Below are 21,160 nucleotides of genomic sequence, written 5' to 3' on the forward strand. Positions count from 1 at the left end.
ACCGAATGGCTCGGCAGCAGTTCTGCGGAAAAGGACCTAGGGGTGACAGTGGACGAGAAGCTGGATATGAGCCAGCAGTGTGCCCTTGTTGCCAAGAAGGCCAATGGCATTTTGGGATGTATAAGTAGGGGCATAGCCAGCAGACCGAGGGATGTGATCATCCCCCTCTATTCGACATTGGTGAGGCCTCATCTGGAGTACTGTGTCCAGTTTTGGGCCCCACACTACAAGAAGGATGTGGATAAATTGGAGAGAGTCCAGCGGAGGGCAACAAAAATGATTAGGGGTCTGGAACACATGACTTATGAGGAGAGTCTGAGGGAACTGGGATTGTTTAGTCTGTGGAAGAGAAGAATGAGGGGGGATTTGATAGCTGCTTTCAACTACCTGAGAGGTGGTTCCAGAGAGGATGGTTCTCGACTATTCTCAGTGGTAGAAGAGGACAGGACAAGGAGTAATGGTCTCAAGTTGCAGTGGGGGAGGTTTAGATTGGATATTAGGAAAAACTTTTTCACTAAGAGGGTGGTGAAACACTGGAATGCGTTACCTAGGGAGGCGGTGGAACCTCCTTCCTTAGAGGTTTTTAAGGTCAGGCTTGACAAAGCCCTGGCTGGGATGATTTAATTGGGGATTGGTCCTGCTCTGAGCAGGGGGTTGGACTAGATGACCTCCTGTGGTCCCTTCCAACCCTGATAGTCTATGATTCTATGATTCTATAACCTGGTATCCAAACATCCTGCATCCATGCCCCCCCATCCCTCCGCCATCCACACAGAAAAGAGTAGATATCTATATTGGGTCATATTCACCAGTATGTTCCCGGCACGGTTCTGCCAATGCCCAGCAGCTGTGAACCTAGGTTACCGGGCAGGTTGAGCTCATGTTTTGGCTGTTTGTGGCATCACTAGAAGGGTGCAGAGCAGCCAGAGCACACTGCTAACACTGGGCCAGACTGTGTACAAACAACCACGTGTGAAACTATGAAAGAATAAGAGATTCTCGGACAATAACCGGAGAGTGACAGGGTGCTTGTTGCAGAGGGCCAGTGTCTCAACTGCAGAGCCTAACATACACTGTTAATGATACAACAGATCCTCGACTCTTTGTCCTGTGGGTGGAGAGCTGCTGACTTTGTATTTCTCCACTAAGGGGTGTGTAGCCAAGTGCAATCCCAGGGTGCTCCCCACATGGCCAGGGGTGGCCCCCCAGGCACCCTGCCTCAATTTCCCTCTGTGTCCCAAAATAATTCACGTACACCCAGAGTCTTTAAAACAATACCACTGAGCTCCCCTTTTCATTTCAGAGATTGCACAGCCCCTGCTCCCACCCCAACGTGGGGCACGTGTGTTCCCAGTCCAGGCCCCCCCAGCTTCTAGACTCTCCCCTCCGGCTCAGGTGTTTCACAGCTCTCCTTGCTGGGGCTGTGTGTTCTGCATTCAGTCCTGGCCTCCCCAGCCTTTGCTCACCCCTCACGTCGAGGATCTCAGCCCTCCCTGGGACTGTGGCTTTAAGTTCTTGCCTCCCCGGCCCATAACTCGCTCCTCAAGTATAGGGGTTGCCCAGTCCTCCTTGCCGAGGCTCTGTGCTGGGTGACTTCTCTCCCCCAGCAGCTGGCTCGGCAGCTCTCTCTGACTGCGCTTGGAGCTAAGCAGGCCATTGCTCTGGTTATAAACTGGCCAGTTCTGCTTTTCTGAGGTTTGTCCCCTGTGCGGTACAGAGACAAAGCCAGAGGTGGTTTTGTCTGGGACCAGACAGGGGATGCCATTGTGAAGATCACACCGCCCCACCCCTGCTGCCATGACCTTACCTGCACAGTGCGGGCGAGGTCACACCGGCTGGGGTGGGGCAGCGAGCTCTTCAAAATGGTGCCCCCATGCGGTGTGATGGTGAGTGCGAGGTCATGCCAGCGGGGGCGGGGTCACCCAGGCGGGGGTGGGCACACACCGTTCCCAGAACTACTGGAATGTCGGGTATTCCCAGAATGTGAGAGGCCCCCCCACTTGGAGCTTCCTTTTGAGTCACCCGCCCCAATCACCTGACCACTCCTTGACCCTTCCCAGTTGTGTCCAATTACCCCAAACACCTGTCTGGGGCAGCTGGGAGAGGGGGAGCTTTGCCCCACCCACTCTACAGGGTTCGTGGTCCCAGGCCTTTGCAGGAACTGTGCTCTGGGTTTTTCTGTACCTTGATCTCCCAGACACAGACTTTTCCCCAGGACCAGCGGCCTCTCTCCCAGGGGCTGCTTCCAGGCCTCCTTCCGCTTTTCCCTGGACACATGGAATGAGTAACTCCGTCCTCTAGCCTTAAAGGGCCAGACCCCCATTACAGGCTGCATTGCTGGAGAGTCTTTGTGGGGCAGGAGAAAGCTGATCCAGTGGTCAGTGCAAATTCCCTTCTCTGGCTTCAGCGTCCTCAATATTGGCTGTTTGTCAAAATCTGAACGTACCTCTAGTAATCCCCCCCCCCACTATTAGCTACGGACTGTTTGACAGCCGCTAGTAACCGATGCCGAGCAAAGGCTTGAGTTGAGACCAAGTATTAGGATCTAGATATTCAGGCCTGTCTGCAAAGGCCTGTACTGTAAGCATTTAGGTGTCTTCTTATCACTTGGCTAGTTCTAGAGGTATAAAAGAAAGAATCAAAATCACTGTCGGCCGGTGCAAGGGCCTTCTCTCTCTGTGACAGTCGGAGGCCCTGTGCTTAGGCTAAGGCCTCTGGCTAAGCAGCAGAGGCAGCCATAAGCTGGGAAGCGACCGGTCCCCTCCTCACATCCCAAACTAGTCCCATTGAAATCAGGTGCTATTGGGCTCTTAGGATACAATCCTGTCCTGATAGTGCCTATCGCCTCCAGAGAAAGGGAAGTGCCTAGAAGATGTAAAAGGAAACTTAGTTTGGTAGCCTCCTGTCTGGCAAGAACTCACCTATCAATAGCTGGGATGGGAAATCGTCACTTCTGTATTGTTTTGTCATTATAGTTCCCACTTTGCTATTGTTTGTCTGTATAATCTCTGTCTATTTCTGGGATTGTTTCTGTCTGCTGTGTAATTAATTTTGCTGGGTGTAAACTAATTAAGGTGTGGGATCTAATTGGTTAAATAATCATGTTACAATTGGTTAGTTAAATTTCAGGGAAATGATTGGTTAAGGTATAGCAAAGCAGAACTCAAGTTTTACTATATAGTCCGCAGTCAATCAGGAAGTGGGGGGGGGGGGGGGAATGGGAATCATGTTTGGCTAAAGCGGGAAATGGGAACAGGGACACAGGTAAGGCTCTGTGGGGTCAGAGCTGGGAACGGGGACACTAAGGAAGGAAACTGGACTCATGCTTGCTGGAAATTCACCCCAATAAACATTGGATTGTTTGCACCTTTGGACTTCAGGGATTGCTGCTCTCCATTCATGCGAGAAGGACCAGGGAAGTGAGAGGGTGAAGGAATAAGCCTCCTAAAACCAAGGATTCTGGAACCTTTGTAGAAGTGGTGGGGGTGGGGGGCCCACCAGTGCCAGCCGGGGAGGCTGGGGGTCATGCCCCCCACTTTTTAGAAAGGGTGTAATTTGGGGGATAGGGGAGAATGTTGCCCCCCCCAAACTGCAAGCCTTGGGCAGGAGCAGAGCAGCACCTCCGCTGTGGAGTGCAGGCCCTACCGGTGCCACTTCGCACCTGCCCAAGGCTTGCAGTTTGGGGGGCAACATGGCCCCCCGGGTTCCGGCATGATTGGTTGAGACCCTTTTGGTTTCTATTTCTCTAGCTTTGTGAGGTGTCAGACAAAGTTGCTGCCATGCTGTGGGATACGTCACAAACCTGAAACCCCAGGGGCGTGTCTCTGCACTGAGCATTGTATGTGCAAAGGAGGAGATGGGGTGCTGCTTATGGATGACAGCCTGGCCTCATCTCATCTATCCATCTTACTTGCTTGAAAACTCCTGGCTGCAGTCCCAGGACTCTATGTCCTGCGAAAGGCAAGCTGTTTGCAGGTCTCTGATGTGGAAAGAGCGGAGAAAACGTGTGCTTTGTTTGGGGTGGGTTTCTGGCTCAGGTCTGGAGCCAGGACTTTTGGTTTCTTGATCAGGGGTCAGGGAAAACGATCTTTGCTCCTTTCTGCAGAGGGCGATGCTGTACGAGTGTCTGGCAGAAGCTCTGCCTGGGTGATGCTGTTCCCCTGTTCACACCACAGAACGTGTCGTATAGTCAGCAGAGCTGGAGTGAGCAGATGCAATTTTTATTTGGCGGTGTCCCTCCGTAGAGCAGATTGCCCCCCGCAGAGGTAGCTGCTGTCCCCTTGCCACGGGGCTGGCGGAGGAGGCGTCCCGAAGCTCCTTGTGTCAAAGCACCAGAGAGGTAATAGACAGAGGAGTCCTGCACTGTGGGTTCACCTCTCTTTTATATCACTGATCTGAGCTGAGGTGCTGAGGGGAGAAGGAGCTGGGAGCCCGTTCAGATCCAGAGTGGGGAGCTGTGAGGACCAAGAATGGTTTCTGGCCCCAGCAACAGATGAAGAAAATGGGCACGGGGAGTGGGCCAGATAATGGGGTTTCCCCAGCCTATGGGAATGCTGGGTTCAGGAGTGGTATCTCTTGAGCAGCGGGCAGATTGTGGCTGCCTGCAGCAGCAGAAGCCATGCACCATCCAAGATGATACAGTAATGTTGCAACCAGCTTTAGCTTGGAAAATGTGTTAGGCCTAAAAATTCCCAGATGTGGGCAAATTCAATGGGCTATTCAGTTGTATCAGAGGTTGCATGACAAGATCCTTTGCACTGGAAAAATCTCCAGTGCGGGAGAAGACAGTATGGAGTCCACTCCTGGCAGCACAGCATCCACACCCAGCAGGGAGAAGGACCTGTATCTGGAGCTACGTTTCAGAACAATATATTGCCAAGGTAGAGTGGACTATAAAGAGAAGTGGAGCAAACAACTAAGTGATCCTTCACTAGAGGAGACAAGGAAAACCAGCACCTTGGATTCTGTGAGCATCCTGACAAAAAGCTAGTCAGCCGTTGCTGGGAAAGGAATACTGGAGAGGAAAGTGCCTCGAACAATGTCTGTAGCTTGTTAAGTTAGGTCTTAGCTATTAGAAAGCGTATTATTACTTCTGTTTGTTCATCACCCTTCCTATCTTTACACCTTACACTTGATATCACTTAAATCTATGACTTTTGTTTACGAAACTTGTTTTACCTTTATTATAAACCAGGTCAGTGCTGTGATTAAAGTGAGTGTTTGTCAAACCCCAGTGAAATTAATGAGCTGCGTGTATTGACTCTTTAAAAGAGCAATGAACTTAATAACTTGTGTGTGTTCCGGGAGAGGACTGGACACTACAGAGAGACAGTTCAGAGGCCCGTCTAGTAAAGGGTGCCTACTATAGGAATAATGGACTGAGTGGATTATTCCGATAGCTCTTCTAACGCTAGCCGCTGAAGATCCTCCACAACGATGTGGGATCAGCAGGAGAGAGAGATGTAACGTCATTGTAGTTTGAACAGTGCTACAATAAATCCCACAAGGATTCACACTCTGAACCCCAAAACTATGAGATCCATATTGAATCTGCAATAATCAGAACTTCTATCAGTTACCTGGGTGGGCACCCTGAAAACTATCGTGATGGAGTCAACGAAAAAAGAAAACACTTATCGTTTAACGAATATTCAATGTAGTACAAAATACAACATATGCGGTGGTCTCTCGTGTCCTTCCAGGACATCAGGTTCAGCAAACCTCAGACCTCTGAAAACCAGGAAATACAGATAAATCCCATGCAACCATAACTCTGCCCCTTGGTGCTGGCAATAGCCATGGGAACGATCTGCCTGCTACTCCTGGTGAAGGAATTTGTTTGTTTTCTGAAATGTCAAATTTTGATTAGCTCTGGCATAAAGCAACACATTTCATTGTAAGATATACCTAACACACAATCTGACAATGGTCTGAAAGCATAAAGTAGGATTTTATTTCATAATTTCTGCTGCTAAAAGACTTTGCATTCCTTACTGCAAGAGAATGACATGTTTACAGTAGGATAGAAACACCTCTGAGCAACTCAGAGAGAAGATGTGAGTAATCATTTTAGCACAATGGTAGGGGCTGATCCTGGGGCAGGGTTCTGCCTTTGCCCCCTCAGACTGTGCAAAGGGCCCATGCTGCGAGTGGAGCAATTGTCCGTGGCTCAGCTGGAAGCCCCCTGATGAGGACCTGGAGACAGTGCAGTGAGCTGCCAGCCTTGTGCCCTGACAGGAAGAGGGGGTGGAGATGCCGGGCGAGAGCCCTGGTTTTACTTTGCCCCTTTCAAACAGTGAGCACCACGGGGGATTCTGGCCAAGACCGGCACAGGGCTCAAAGGGAGGAGCTCCTGGTGCCCATTCTGACCCTGTTCACGGATATAATCCTACAGAACCATACAGCATGAGAACAAGCAGACTGGGCAGTCACTGCAGGACCGTGAGATGGGTCTAGCCTGCTCTGTATGGTACTGACAGGGCCCCGGGCTACCCTGAGTCTCAGGGATGGATGCTCAGCTGGAATCCTCCACCCCAGACCCAGAAGAAAGGGAAGATTTTCTCCCCATTGAAAGAAGCCTGTGGGAAAGTGAAGATCGGGGCCAGATCATCAGCATAATTAAATGCCACCAACCCCCCTTCATAGTCCAGAGAGACCCGGATCCTGCTGGGTTCTCTACTCAAGGACAGGCGGGTGACAGGCGAGGTTTGAGCCCGATAGTCTCTGGCATTGCCCCATTTCTGCACCACCCAGACCCCATTCTCGGGGGTAAAGCCAACCTCTTCCTTCCTCAGCACAGACTGTCTAGCTACCCCCACAGCCCAGTCTCCGGCTACTCCTCCCTCCACCTTCACCTGCCAGGAATGTTTCCCCGAGGTGAAGCCCTCAGAGCCCAGCACACTCAGCAAATAATCAAATCTCTCCGGTTTGTAAGGCAACATCTGGCTCTCGGGGCCCCGGCTCATGGTTCTTCGATCATCAGACAGGACGAGCTCAGGATGTGCCGTGTCTGGATCCAGAGTCACATTCGCTGGGGAGAGACAGAATCAGAGCGTTATCGGCACACATGGGTCAATGACAGAGCGAAAGGATCGGCTGGGCCAGACCTGAGCCTCAGAATCTTCCCCCCTGCACTCACCCACTTCGGAACAATACTGTGTAACATATATGTATGCCAGTCGGTGCTGCTCTTTATACAGCTAACTATCGACACAGAGAGAGAGATAACATGGCAAAAATACTTCACTAACGCAGCGTTAAGATGCCTGGTGAGACCTTGCACCCCTCAAGAAAGTCAGTTCAGCAAAACTGAATCTTGTGAATGCCGGGAGATAGCGAGTTTAGGTAAACACCTTTGCAACCTTAACTCTGCCCTCTGGAGCTGGCAATGGCCTCTGGGAATTATCTCCATGCACTGCAGCTGTAATCCCTGTGGTAGGTGTTGCTGTACTGAAGGGTGGAGGAATAAATTGAACCATCTTGGAAGATCTGTGATTGGGATAGGAGGTGATCTGGGCGACTGTGGCCCTCTGCGCGCGTGTGTGTGTGTGTGTCCCCCTCTCTCCCCGGCCCCTGTATGGGCTTTTAAGGCTGCACAGCTCCCCGCCTCACCCTGGGATATCCCCAGCAAGCCAGACTGTCTAAACAGGCCAGGGCCTGCGCTTTGCTTTCTCTCTGAAGACAACGAGCAGTGCATTGCCCACAGCTATATGTTTCCACACAGCTCCTTCTAAGCAACCACGTTTCTTCTTTTAGGTAAAAGCATGACAGAGAATAAATATTAAAACAATAAAGCTCGAAAGCTGACCTGAGATTTCCCCGTCCCCCCAAATCCAATCTACAGCTCTAGAAGCTTTTAGTCCTTCAAACCCCACATCTGGGTATTCTCCGGGGTTAGAAGTTTAGATCCAGAACCAGAGCAATGGCTGGGCAGATCAGCCATATCTTTATCCAACTCTGGCCTTTGATCTTCGCCTTCTGTAACAGGTAATCAACAGAAAAAACCCTCCCCTCAGAGCTTAACTTCAAAAAGCTGGGTTTTTGCATTGACCAGAGGTAAGTAATTTGCATTAACCTCGCCCTAGGGACTCCCCAGAAAATCCACTTAATATTTATTGTCCCAAAAGTCCATACTTGTCTGGCACATTTTCAATACAGCCTTTTGAACCGCCACGTCTTACATCCATCACATCTCCTAACTAGAGAGGTTATACACAATCCTGGCCCACAGCAGTACATACAGTTAGTACAATAAGATCTTTCAGTGATATTGCAGGAAATTGCCCTATCTACAGAGCCCTATCCAGCTACAGTGGAAACTCTCCACCTCCAGAGTCTCTTGGCTCCTCTGTGCTCAGTATGATCCCCTTAGTTCATGAGCAGTACTATCTGTCCAATAATGTTCTGAATGTTGCTCCCCCCAGAGGCCTAGTGGGTGCCGTTCACTCTCTGCGTGTTATCCTCCAGTCAGTGAGACCCTTGTGGCAGGATCAGAGCCAGGGCTTGATCCCCAGGTCTGGGCAAAACCACGGTGGTAGAATATGTCAACCTTTAAAAACTATGGTTTTTTTAGGGAGTTGGGGGGGCGGGAGGGAGAGGAGATTGTATCCCAGGAACCCCTTGGTCAAATGATCTCAGATTTGGATCACTGACCCTAGCCAGTGCCCCCTGAGGCATATCAAATTTCAAGGCAATCCATGTAACCATGACAATTTTAGAGCACTTAGAAGAATGAAGCTTTTCACAGAAAGCTAGTTGGTACCTTAACTTGACCAGACCTGGCAGCTCAGTATCATTTGTACAGTCCCCAGCAGATCCCGGTGGTTGGGTTGGGCCCTGTATGCATTACTCCAGTTCAGATATTAAATTGCAAGAAATAGTTTGATTCTGAAGTCACGCCTACATTATACACTTGGGACATCTCAATTTTTCTTCCAAAGATAAATATAGTTTTACCTGAATGAACTACTCCAGAGTCCTGTGTTTGGGGTGGGAAGAAATATGCAAATATATTTAAATGTTACCTTTCTTTAGGGTTGAGATGCAAGTCTCTTCGCTTGGGTCACTCACAGCCCCATCCGCACACACAGCCGAAACCCGGACTCTGTAGGGTGTCTCAGGACTCAGTCCATCAATGCTATAGAACTCGGTTCTCTTTTCTGTCCTTCGTTCCAGCCATTTGTCTTTCCCCTCCTGACTTGTATCTCCTGCCTCTACTTTATATTCCACCTTATACTGCCTTATTCTGACTCCATCTCCAATGACACTTGGACTCTCCCAGGTGAGGGCGATGGCAGATGAATCTACAATAACTGTTACGGGCTTCCCAGGCGGGCTGGTAGGAGGGAGAGTCTTCACAGGATTACTCACATCGCTGCTCTCGCTGAGCCCTGGTTTGCTCACTGCAGCGTATCGGAACTGGTACTCGGTGTTTGCACGTAGCCCTGTTACTGTGAATGTCTCTTGCGTGTTATTTACATTCACAGCCGTCCAGTTCTCCTGTCCTACAATTCTGTACTCTGCCCGATAGCCGGATATCTCAGCCCTTCCATAGGCTGCTGGGTTAAACTTGAGCTGCACACGGTCATGTTTGATTCCATCAATCAGGGGAGGAAGAGGCTTTGATGGAGCCTCAAAGTTGGTGCTGATCAGCTCTCCCTCCTCATACAGGTAAATGGAAGTGCCTGGATTGTCCTTGTCTGGAACAGAGGACACAATGAACCGAATCTTCCCGTTAGATTTGTTGACATTGACAAAACGTGAAAGGGACTTTGCAGATTTTCGAGCTTTTCTATTAATTTCTTGTTCCTCAAACCACATTTTGGATTTTGGTTTCTCAGCAACAGAACTGGCTGCTGCAGGATCATGAGTTTCCTTTATATACTGGGTCTGAAGCCACTGTTTTAAAACTGATAAATATGGCTCCTCTTCATGCAGTGAGGTGAATGTAAAGGAGACGATAAAGTCAAGCTCAGGGTCGAGTACTATTTCATCTAGTTCACTCTGAGAGGACACCACTTTTACATTGCTTAGGATCCTAAGGTAGGAATTCACATAATTCATCTCTTTTTCCTTTGTATCCAGAAATTCACTGAGGCTCTGGGTATTGAACGGTGACTGGTTTTTACATGACAAAATATCCACCAGGCCCCCTTCCTCTTTTCCACCTCCACGGATTAATGGTAAGAGTCCTGCTAGCTGTTTCTGGAAAGTCTGTCTGTGTTGCTTACACAGATCTCTGAATTGCTGTATTTTCAGCTTGATTTCGGGGAAGCTTGTGGCGATCGGATTCTTCACCATGTCATTGCATCGCATGTTTACTTCTGCCAGTTCCTCCAGAGCAGTCTGAGCATCAGAAATCAGTGTTAAGCTGATCTCACGCACCAGCCGAGCAGCTCTGGAATCCAGCTTGGTCAGCGGGTACAGCCAGACTCTCACTGGTACGGCCTTCTCCCCCTGGGCACCCAGCAGCTTGGGGAGGGTGGAATATGTTTGCATGGCATCTTGGAAATTAGTTGGATTTCTCTCAAGAGCAAAATCACCATGGAACCTGCAGTTAAATTTTGCAGCATTTAATTTTTCACTTTCATCCATTTTGACAGCTCCTTCCCCTTCTATGGAAAACATGGGTATCTTTTTAATTGCAATCTGGAGCTTTCCCTCTATCTCACGTACATTCTCAGAAGAAGAAACTTCCCGATCAAACACGAAGAAAGCCTGAGCCCCGTACAGCACAGCCGTGACCACATGGGTGGCGGTGCCTTGGTCAAATACAGCAGGATAAGAAACATTCTCTGGTCCTAAATGGTTCATAGTTAGTTGCTCAAAGTTTGTTGTGGCAGAGTACTGGAGAGTAATTCGGGCCTGTTGTTTGGATTTTTTGGTGTCATTTAAGTATTTGGCAGATCCACTTACTTCAACCAGCCCCCCCAGGAAACTGGCCTTCAGCGAGGCTGTGACATTGAGGGCATTGGCCTTCTCTTCAATGGTGTCGGATGCGATGATCTCAAATTCAGTCTTGGGTTGTGGTTTTGTGTTTACATCCTTGCGAAGCTGTTCCAGGCCCCACAGTGTGATCCCTGGAATAGTAGAGACAGACACATGGTAACGTAACTGATAGATGCACAGGACACAGAGTGTATCCATCCTTTAATTGTGTCTCATTTCTGAGATTGAAAAATAACGAGTGAAGGACATCAAGTAAACTGACCTGGTAACATACAAACGTGCCAAGTCAAGGCTGAACTACACGACTAACATACTTCCCTTGCCCCCGGCTTCTTACAGGACTTTGGAAGATGTGATCTTTTCTGTTTTTTTTCATATATCCCTCTCCAGAATGACTGAGTTCACTCCCCCCTCAGGAGTACACTGTCCCAGGAAGCAAGTGCTATATTTATGATTGAAATGTCACTTCTATTAGAAAAGGAGGACTTGTGGCACCTTAGAGACTAACCAATTTATTTGAGCATAAGCTTTCATGAGCTACAGGGATGCATCCGATGAAGTGAGCTGTAGCTCACGAAAGCTCATGCTCAAATAAATTGGTTAGTCTCTAAGGTGCCACAAGTCATCCTTTTCTTTTTGCGGATACAGACTAACACGGCTGCTACTCTGACTTCTATTAGAAATGATCTGATCAATTGGATAATTGGTCTGAAATCAACAAGATAAAATTCAATAAAGACAAGTGCAAAGTACTACACTTAGGAAGGAAAAATCAAATGCACCGTTACAAAATGGGGAATAACTGGCTAGGCAGTAGTACTGCGGAAAAGGACCTGGGGATTATAGCGGATCACAAATTGAATATGAGACAACCATGGGATGCAGTTGTGCAAAAGGCTAATATAATTCTGGGGTGGGAGGTAGTTGTCCTGCTCTTCTCAGCACTGGAAAGGCCTGAGTTGGAGTACTGTGTCCAGTTTGGGGCGCCACACTGCAAGAAAAATCTGGACAAACTAGAAGGGTGAGGGGAGAGCAACAAAACTGATAAAGGGTTTAGAAAACCTGCCCTATAGAAGATAGATTAGAAACAGTGGGTATGTTTAGTCTTAAGAGAAGAAGACTGAGAGCAGAGCTGATAACGGTTTTCAAATCTGTTAAGGGCTGTTGACAGTGAGGACAGTGATCAATTGTTCTCCATGTCCGCTGAAGGGAGGCCAAAAAGTAATTGGCTTTATCTGCAGCAAGGGAGGTTTAAGTTAGATATTAGGAAAACTTTCTAATTGTAAGGATAATTAAGCACTGGAATAGACTTCCAAGGGAGGTTGTGGAATCCCCATCTGTGATAAATAAAGTGGGGGTAGCTCCCTTTGATGGACACCCAGCCAATCAGTTAGCTGTAAAATCCCTCTTGATAGCTGTTCTTTACTTGCTTTACCTGTAAAGGGTTAAAAGTCCCCCAGGTAAAGAAAAAAAAAGTGGGCACCTGACCAAAAGAGCCAATGGGAAGGCTAGAACTTTTTAAAATTGGGAAAGTTTGCCTTTGTCTGTTGTTCTCTGGGCTGGAGGGACAGAGCAGCCATGTTGTAAGCAGCTAAGCCAGGTATGATTATAAGCAGTGATGAGCTGCCAAAATCTTAACAACCTGTTCCCTGAGGGATGTGCCTCAGTATGTATTTTTTGTACCAACAGGGTTACCATAGGTGTGTATTTTCCTGGGAGGAATTTTTAAATTTTAAAAATTCCTCCCGGATGGCGATTTAAGAACAAAAAGGCCTGACCTGTCTGGGAAAATAGGGATGTATGTTAACCCTGCCGAAAGTTCTTTTTTTAAAAAGATGGGCCTGACCTAGAAATTACCTCCGTTTCACAGGTGTGGGTCCCCGCCATGCCCTGGGCATGTGCTAGGGTGACCAGATGTCCCAATTTTATAGGGACAGTCCTGGTTTTGGGGTCTTTTTTTTATATAGGCTCCTATTACCCCCCAACCCCTGTCCTGATTTTTCACACTTGCTGTCTGGTCACCCTAGGGTGTGCACAAGTGTGGGTCCCAGCTGCTCCCTTCCCCACTTATTGAAGCAGGTGTGCAGGGTTACTGCCCTGGGAACTGCAGGGCACCAGTGGACACGGGGACAGCTGCAGACAGGGGCATGGGGCAGGGCTAGCTGGAGGCAGGGGGGTCAGGCTGGCTGCGGGCAGGGCAGGGGCAGCAGAGCTGGCTGGAGACAGGAGGGTGCAGGGTTGTCTGGAGGCAAGGGGGTGCGGGGCTGGCTGTGGGCAGGGCAGATGGTGCGGAGCTGGCTGGAGACAGGAGGGTGCAGGGTTGGCTGGAGGCAAGGGGGTGTGGGGCTGGCTGGAGACAGGGACAGGCTGCGGGCAGGACAGGGGGTGCAGGTAGCAGGGCCTGGCTGCGGGCAGGGCAGGGGGTGTGGGGGTGGCTGGAGACAGGGGCTGGCTGCAGGCAGGGCAGGGGGTGCGTGCGGCAGGGGTTGGCTGGATACAGGGCAGAGGGTGCGGCAGGGGCTGGCTGCAGGCAGGGCAGGGGGTGTGGGGGTGGCTGGAGACGGGCTGGCTGTGGGCAGAGGGTACGGCAGAGCTGGCTGGAGACAGGGGCTGGCTGCAGGCAGGGCAGGGGGTGCGTGCAGCAGAGGTTGGCTGGATACAGGGCAGAGGGTGCGGCAGGGGCTGGCTGTGGGCAGGGGGTGCGGCAGGGACTGGCTGGGGACAGGGGCTGGCTGCGGGCAGGGAAGGGGGTGTGGGGGTGGCTGGAGGCAGGGCGGGGCTGGCTGCAGAAAGGGCAGGGGGTGCAGGGGTGGCTGGAGACGGGCTGGCTGTGAGCAGGGCAGGGGCTGGCTGCAGGCAGGGGGTGGCTGCAGGCAGGCACAGGCTGTGGGCAGGGCAGGGGGTGCAGGTGGCAGGGGCTGGCTGCGGGCAGGGCAAGGGGTGTGGGGGTGGCTGGAGACGGGCTGGCTGCAGGCAGGGGGTACGGCAGGGACTGACTGGAGGTAGGGGCTGGCTGCAGGCAGGATAGGGGGGTGCAGGGACTGACTGGAGACAGGGGCTGGCTGCGGGCAGGGCAGAGGGTGCAGGGGTGGCTGGAGACGGGCTGGCTGCGGGCAGGGCAGGGGGTGCGTGCGGCAGAGGTTGGCTGGAAACAGGGCAGAGGGTGCGGCAGGGGCTGGCTGCGGGCAGGGCAAGGGGTGTGGGGGTGGCTGGAGACAGGGGCTGGCTGCAGGCAGGGGGTACGGCAGGGACTGACTGGAGGTAGGGGCTGGCTGCAGGCAGGGTAGGGGGGTGCAGGGACTGACTGGAGACAGGGGCTGGCTGCGGGCAGGGCAGAGGGTGCAGGGGTGGCTGGAGACGGGCTGGCTGCGGGCAGAGGGTGCAGGGGGTGCGTGCGGCGGGGCTGGCTGCGGGCAGGGGCTCACGGGGAGCAGCCCGAGCAGCAGGACGCAGCCCCGGCCGAGCAGAGCAGCCGGGGACCCCCCAGGCAGCAGCGGGAGTCCCAGGGCCGGGGGGGCAGCCCACGTCGCTCCCGCAGCGCAGCGCCCCCGGTGGCCAGAGGAGGAATCACATCACTTCCCGGCCGGAGCCCAGCAAAGCCTCAGCGCCCCCTGCAGGGAAGTGGGTTAACAGCCGGTTCTAAAACTGGTTCAAAATTTAACACCCAGTTCGCGCGAACCGGCGCGAATTCAGCTCACCCCAGATTATAAGTCATCGGATCATGCCTAGAACGACTTATCTGAACTCCAATGTGTAAACAGATCAGAGTGTTTAGCCAGATGCGATTAGGGTTATTTACTTTATTTCTTATTGGCTTGTGGACTCCTCTGTCATAACCCCAGATGCTTTTGTTTGCTTGTAACCTTTAAGCTAAACCCACAAGAAAGCTATTTTGGGTGCTTGATTTTTGGAATTGCTCTTTTAAAATCTAGCAGAAGCCTAAATTCCAGATGAATTTTCTTTTTTTTTATTTTTAATAAAATTTCCTTTTTTAAGAACAGAATTGGAGTTTTGGTGTGCTAAGAGGTTTATGCATGTTGTTTGATTAGCTGGTAGCCACAGCTAATTTCCTTTGTTTTCTTTCTCAGCTGTTCCCAGACTGTTTCTCAGCTGGGGTGAAAGGGCTTGAGGGCACCCCATAGGGAGGAATTCCCAAGTGTTCCTTCCTAGGTTGAAAGGGGTTGGGTGTTTTTTGCATTTGGTTGGTGGCAGCATTTACCAAGCCAAGGTCAGAGAGAAGCTGTAACCTTGGGAGTTTAAAACAAGCCTGGAGTGGCCAGTATTAATTTTTAAAATCCTTGCGTGCCCCACTCCGCACTCGGAGTGACAGAGTTGGGATTCAGCCTTGAGAAACTAAATGAATTCTTTGCATCGGTCTGCACTGTTGAGGATGTGAGGGAGATTCCCAAACCTCAGCCATTCTTTTTAGGTGACAGATCTGAAGAACTGTCCCAAATTGAGGTGTCATTAGAGGAGGTTTTGGAACAAATTGATAAACTAAACAGTAATAAATCTCCAGGACCTGATGGTATTCACCCAAGAGTTCTGAAGGAACTCAAATGTGAAATTGCAGGACTACTAACTGTAGTCTGTAACCTATCATTTAAATCAGCTTCTGTACCAAATGACTGGAGGAGAGCTAATGTGATGCCAGTTTTTAAAAAGGGCTCCAGAGGTGACCCTGGTAACTACAGGCCAATAAATGTCACTTCAGTACTGGGCAAATTGGGTGAAACTATCGTAAAGAACAAAATTGTCAGACGCATAGATGAACATAATTTGTTGGGAAATAGCTAACATGGTTTTTGTAAAGAGAAATCATGCCTCACCAATCTACTAGAATTCTCTGAGGGGGTCAACAAGCATGTGGACAGGGGGATCCAGTGGATATAGTGTACTTAGATTTTCAGAAAGCCTTTGACAAGGTCCCTTACCAAAGGCTCTTAAGCAAAATAAGCAGTTATGGGATAAGAGGGAAGGTTCTCTCATGGACTGGTAACTGGTTAAAAGATAGGAAACAAAGGGTAGGAATAAATGGTCAGTTTTCCAAATGGAGAGAGGTAAATAGTGGTGTCCCCCAGGGATCTGTACTGGGCCCAGTCCTATTTAACATATTCATAAACAATCTGAAAAAAGGGGTAAACAGTGTGGTGGCAAAATTTGCAGATGATACAAAACTACTCAAGATAGTTAAGTCCCAGGCAGACTGCGAAGAGCTACAAAAGGATCTCTCAAAACTGGGTGACTGGGCAACAAAATGGCAGATGAAATTTCATGTTGATAAATGCAAAATAATGCACATTGGAAAACATAATCCCAACTGTTCAGGAAGGACAGGCAGGGCAGAAAAGGTGGGGAGTAGCACTGTATGTAAGGGAGCAGTATGACTGCTCAGAGCTCCGGTACGAAACTGCAGAAAAACCTGAGTGTCTCTGGATTAAGTTTAGAAGTGTGTGCAACAAGAGTGATGTAGTGGTGGGAGTCTGCTATAGACCACCGGACCAGGGGGATGAGGTAGATGAGGCTTTCTTCCGGCAGCTCACGGAAGCTACTAGATCGCATGCCCTGATTCTCATGGGTGACTTTAATTTTCCTGATATCTGCTGGGAGAGCAATACAGCGGTGCATAGACAATCCAGGAAGTTTTTGGAAAGCGTAGGGGACAATTTCCTGGCGCAAGTGCTAGAGGAGCCAACTAGGGGAGGCGCTTTTCTTGACCTGCTGCTCACAAACCGGGTAGAATTAGTGGGGGAAGCAAAAGTGGATGGGAATCTGGGAGGCAGTGACCATGAGTTGGTTGAGTTCAGGATCCTGACGCAGGGAAGAAAGGTAAGCAGCAGGATACGGACCCTGGACTTCAGGAAAGCAGACTTCGACTCCCTCAGGGAACGGATGGCCAGGATCCCCTGGGGGACTTACTTGAAGGGGAAAGGAGTCCAGGAGAGCTGGCTGTATTTCAAGGAATCCCTGTTGAGGTTACAGGGACAAACCATCCCAATGAGTCGAAAGAATAGTAAATATGGCAGGCGACCAGCTTGGCTTAATGGTGAAATCCTAGCGGATCTTAAACATAAAAAAGAAGCTTACAAGAAGTGGAAGGTTGGACATATGACCAGGGAAGAGTATAAAAATATTGCTCGGGCATGTAGGAATGATATCAGGAGGGCCAAATCGCACCTGGAGCTGCAGCTAGCCAGAGATGTCAAGAGTAACAAGAAGGGTTTCTTCAGGTATGTTGGCAACAAGAAGAAAGCCAAGGAAAGTGTGGGCCCCTTACTGAATGAGGGAGGCAACCTAGTGAGAGAGGATGTGGAAAAAGCTAATGTACTCAATGCTTTTTTTGCCTCTGTCTTCACGAACAAGGTCAGCTCCCAGACTGCTGCGCTGGGCATCACAAAATGGGGAAGAGATGGCCAGCCCTCTGTGGAGATAGAGGTGGTTAGGGACTATTTAGAAAAGCTGGACGTGCACAAGTCCATGGGGCCGGACGAGTTGCATCCGAGAGTGCTGAAGGAATTGGCGGCTGTGATTGCAGAGCCATTGGCCATTATCTTTGAAAACTCGTGGCGAACCGGGGAAGTCCCAGATGACTGGAAAAAGGCTAATGTAGTGCCAATCTTTAAAAAAGGGAAGAAGGAGGATCCTGGGAACTACAGGCCAGTCAGCCTCACCTCAGTCCCTGGAAAAATCATGGAGCTGGTCCTCAAAGAATCAATCCTGAAGCACTTGCATGAGAGGAAAGTGATCAGGAACAGCCAGCATGGATCCACCAAGGGAAGGTCATGCCTGACTAATCTAATCGCCTTTTATGATGAGATTACTGGTTCTGTGGATGAAGGGAAAGCAGTGGATGTATTGTTTCTTGACTTTAGCAAAGCTTTTGACACGGTCTCCCACAGTATTCTTGTCAGCAAGTTAAGGAAGTATGGGCTGGATGAATGCACTATAAGGTGGGCAGAAAGCTGGCTAGATTGTCGGGCTCAACGGGTAGTGATCAATGGGTCCATGTCTAGTTGGCAGCCGGTATCAAGTGGAGTGCCCCAGGGGTCGGTCCTGGGGCCGGTTTTGTTCAATATCTTCATAAATGATCTGGAGGATGGTGTGAATTGCACTCTCAGCAAATTTGCGGATGATACTAAACTGGGAGGAGTGGTAGATACGCTGGAGGGGAGGGATAGGATACAGAGGGACCTAGACAAATTGGAGGATTGGGCCAAAAGAAATCTGATGAGGTTCAATAAGGATAAGTGCAGGGTCCTGCACTTAGGATGGAAGAACCCAATGCACAGCTACAGACTAGGGACCGAATGGCTAGGCAGCAGTTCTGCGGAAAAGGACCTAGGGGTGACAGTGGACGAGAAGCTGGATATGAGTCAGCAGTGTGCCCTTGTTGCCAAGAAGGCCAATGGCATTTTGGGATGTATAAGTAGGGGCATAGCGAGCAGATCGAGGGACGTGATCGTTCCCCTCTATTCGACATTGGTGAGGCCTCATCTGGAGTACTGTGTCCAGTTTTGGGCCCCACACTACAAGAAGGATGTGGATAAATTGGAGAGAGTCCAGCGAAGGGCAACAAAAATGATTAGGGGTCTGGAACACATGACTTATGAGGAGAGGCTGAGGGAGCTGGGATTGTTTAGCCTGCAGAAGAGAAGAATGAGGGGGGATTTGATAGCTGCTTTCAACTACCTGAAAGGGGGTTCCAAAGAGGATGGCTCTAGACTGTTTTCAATGGTAGCAGATGACAGAACGAGGAGTAATGGTCTCAAGTTGCAGTGGGGGAGGTTTAGATTGGATATTGGGAAAAACTTTTTCACTAAGAGGGTGGTGAAACACTGGAATGCGTTACCAAGGGAGGTGGTAGAATCTCCTTCCTTAGAGGTTTTTAAGGTCAGGCTTGACAAAGCCCTGGCTGGGATGATTTAACTGGGAATTGGTCCTGCTTCGAGCAGGGGGTTGGACTAGATGACCTTCTGGGGTCCCTTCCAACCCTGATATTCTATGATTCTATGATTCTCTATGTATGAAATTAAGGGGTCTAAATTAGCTGTTACCACTCAAGAAAGAGATCTCGGAGTCAGTATGGATGTTGGATCATATTAAAGAAGTTCTGTATTAAAATCACAAATGAGTTTGATACCCTGGAATTGAAACTCTGGGGAATTACTAATTAAGAGGTCTCTTGGTTTTTGGTGCTGTTTCTCTCCCTCTCTGTGTGAAACCTGCAAGCTGCTAACTGTGTTAGTACATTCTAAGACAGAGTCTGTTCTCAAAGCAGTTCACAGAGAGAGAGACTCAAAGCAATACTCTAACAACAGAAACAGCACCCAGAGACTCCCCGCCCTTTTGTTGTATTAACCATTGTGATTAAAATAGAGATAGAGGATGTATGTGGATGGATGCTTGGTGTGGATAATAACTGAATGATCAGGGAGGTGCCAGCCTAAGAATCCAGTGTCCATCGGCTGAAGAAGGCGTCAAGTGGAAATAACCAGAGGACCCCCCGGAGGGCAGACTGGAATCCACCCAACAGCCTCAAGGATGGGAGAACCAAAGAACAAGATAACATCTTGGAGCCGTCAGGAATGTGCTATCTGCTGATTGATTCAGCAACAGCATGATGAAGCAATTCCCATAGACTGGCATAGGAAGAAATTCCTATAAAAATAGACTCTAAAAAGTGAGAATTTTGGGGTCTGATTCTGAAAACCAACTTCCAGGAGCATCAGATGAGCATCTGACAAGGCCCTGCTCCCTCCTCATGTCCAGGCCACCTGGCCAGTGACTTGGCATGAGCAACTCTAAGGCTGGTAACTATGATAACAACCTTGCAGAACCTGTGGGTGTGGGTGTGTGTTTGTATGAATGAATGTGTGACTAAATATGAGATTGAATGGAATGTTATAGCTATAACTAACTGCTTACTATGATTCTTTCTGTATTCACAATAAATGTGGTATTTTGCCTTTTTCCCTTTAATAAGATCCTGCTGGTTTTTATTTTATTGGTACAACATGGATAGTTCTCTGAAAACATCCACTTAATGTGCAGCGGCAGTCAAAAAAGCTAACAGAATGCTGGGAAGAATTAAGAAAGGGATAGATAATAAGCCACAAAATATCCTATTGCCTCTATATAAATCTATGGTTCGCCCACACCTTGAATACTGCGTGCAGATGTGGTCACCCTATCTCAAAAAGATATATTGGAATTGGAAAAGGTTCAGAAAAGGGCAACAAAAATGATTAGGGGTATAGAATGGCTTCTGTATGAGAGAGATTAATAAGACTGGGACTTTTCAGCTTGGAAAAGAGGCAACTAAGGGGGAATATGACAGAGGTCTAAAAAATCATGAGTGGTATAGATAAAGTAAATAAAGAAGTGTTATTTACTCCTTCTCATAATACAAGAACAAGGGGTCATCAAATGAAATTAATAGGTAGCAGGTTTAAAACAAACACAAGAAAGTATTTTTTCACGCAGCGCATTGTCAACCTCTGGAACTCCTTGCCAGAGGGTGTTGTGAAGGCCAATCCTATGATGGGGTTCAAAAGGGAGCTAGATAGATTCATGGAAGATAGGTCCATCAGTGACTATTAGCCAGGATGTGCAGAAAATGGTGTCCCTAGCCTCTGTTTGCCAGAAGTTGCGATTGGGTGACAGAGGATGGATCACTTGATGATAACCTGTCTGTTCATTCCCTTTGGGGGACCTGCCATTGGCCACTGTCAGAGGACAGGATACTGGGCTTGATGGACCTTTGGTCTGACCCAGTAGGGCCGGTCTTATGTTCTTGATACCATCATTGTAGGTTTTAAAGAACAGGTTAGACGAATACCTCTCAGAGATGGCCCTGGTGCACTTATTCCTGCCTCAATGCAGGTAGCTGGACTAGGTGTCCCCTTAAGGGCCCTTCCAGCCCTAAATTTCTATGATTCAGTGATGTCTGGTGGGGTGAGTTCCTCATGCTAATTATGTTGCTTTAAAATGTATTTCCTTTATCGAGTTTAAACTAGTTGTATTTTAATTTTGAGTGTCCCCTTGTTATCTTTCTATGAGAGAGTAAATAGGTACTTCCTATTTACCTTCTCTAGCCCTTTCCTATTTACCTTCTCTAGCCCATTCATTCTTCTGTATCCCTGTTTCACCTCCAGCTTATTCTTGTCTCTATATGAAATATTTTGTTTTGTCTTTTCCTGTGAAATTCTCCCCA

At 49.1% G+C, this 21,160-nt stretch overlaps 1 protein-coding gene across 6 annotated transcripts in view; it reads right to left on the minus strand.

The window, feature by feature from the left end:
* Positions 1-21,160, minus strand: part of LOC140905753 (uncharacterized) — a 172,666-nt gene that overhangs the window by 118,171 nt on the left and 33,335 nt on the right. For all 6 annotated transcript variants that reach the window (XM_078851235.1, XM_078851233.1, XM_078851232.1 and 3 more), the window contains one exon: positions 9,024-11,078. In XM_078851235.1, the coding sequence (XP_078707361.1) occupies positions 9,024-11,078 (2,055 nt within the window). The remainder of the gene's footprint in view (positions 1-9,023; positions 11,079-21,160) is intronic.

This window comes from Lepidochelys kempii, chromosome 2 (genome assembly GCF_965140285.1).
Source record: "Lepidochelys kempii isolate rLepKem1 chromosome 2, rLepKem1.hap1, whole genome shotgun sequence".
Classification (NCBI taxonomy): Eukaryota; Metazoa; Chordata; order Testudines; family Cheloniidae; genus Lepidochelys; species Lepidochelys kempii.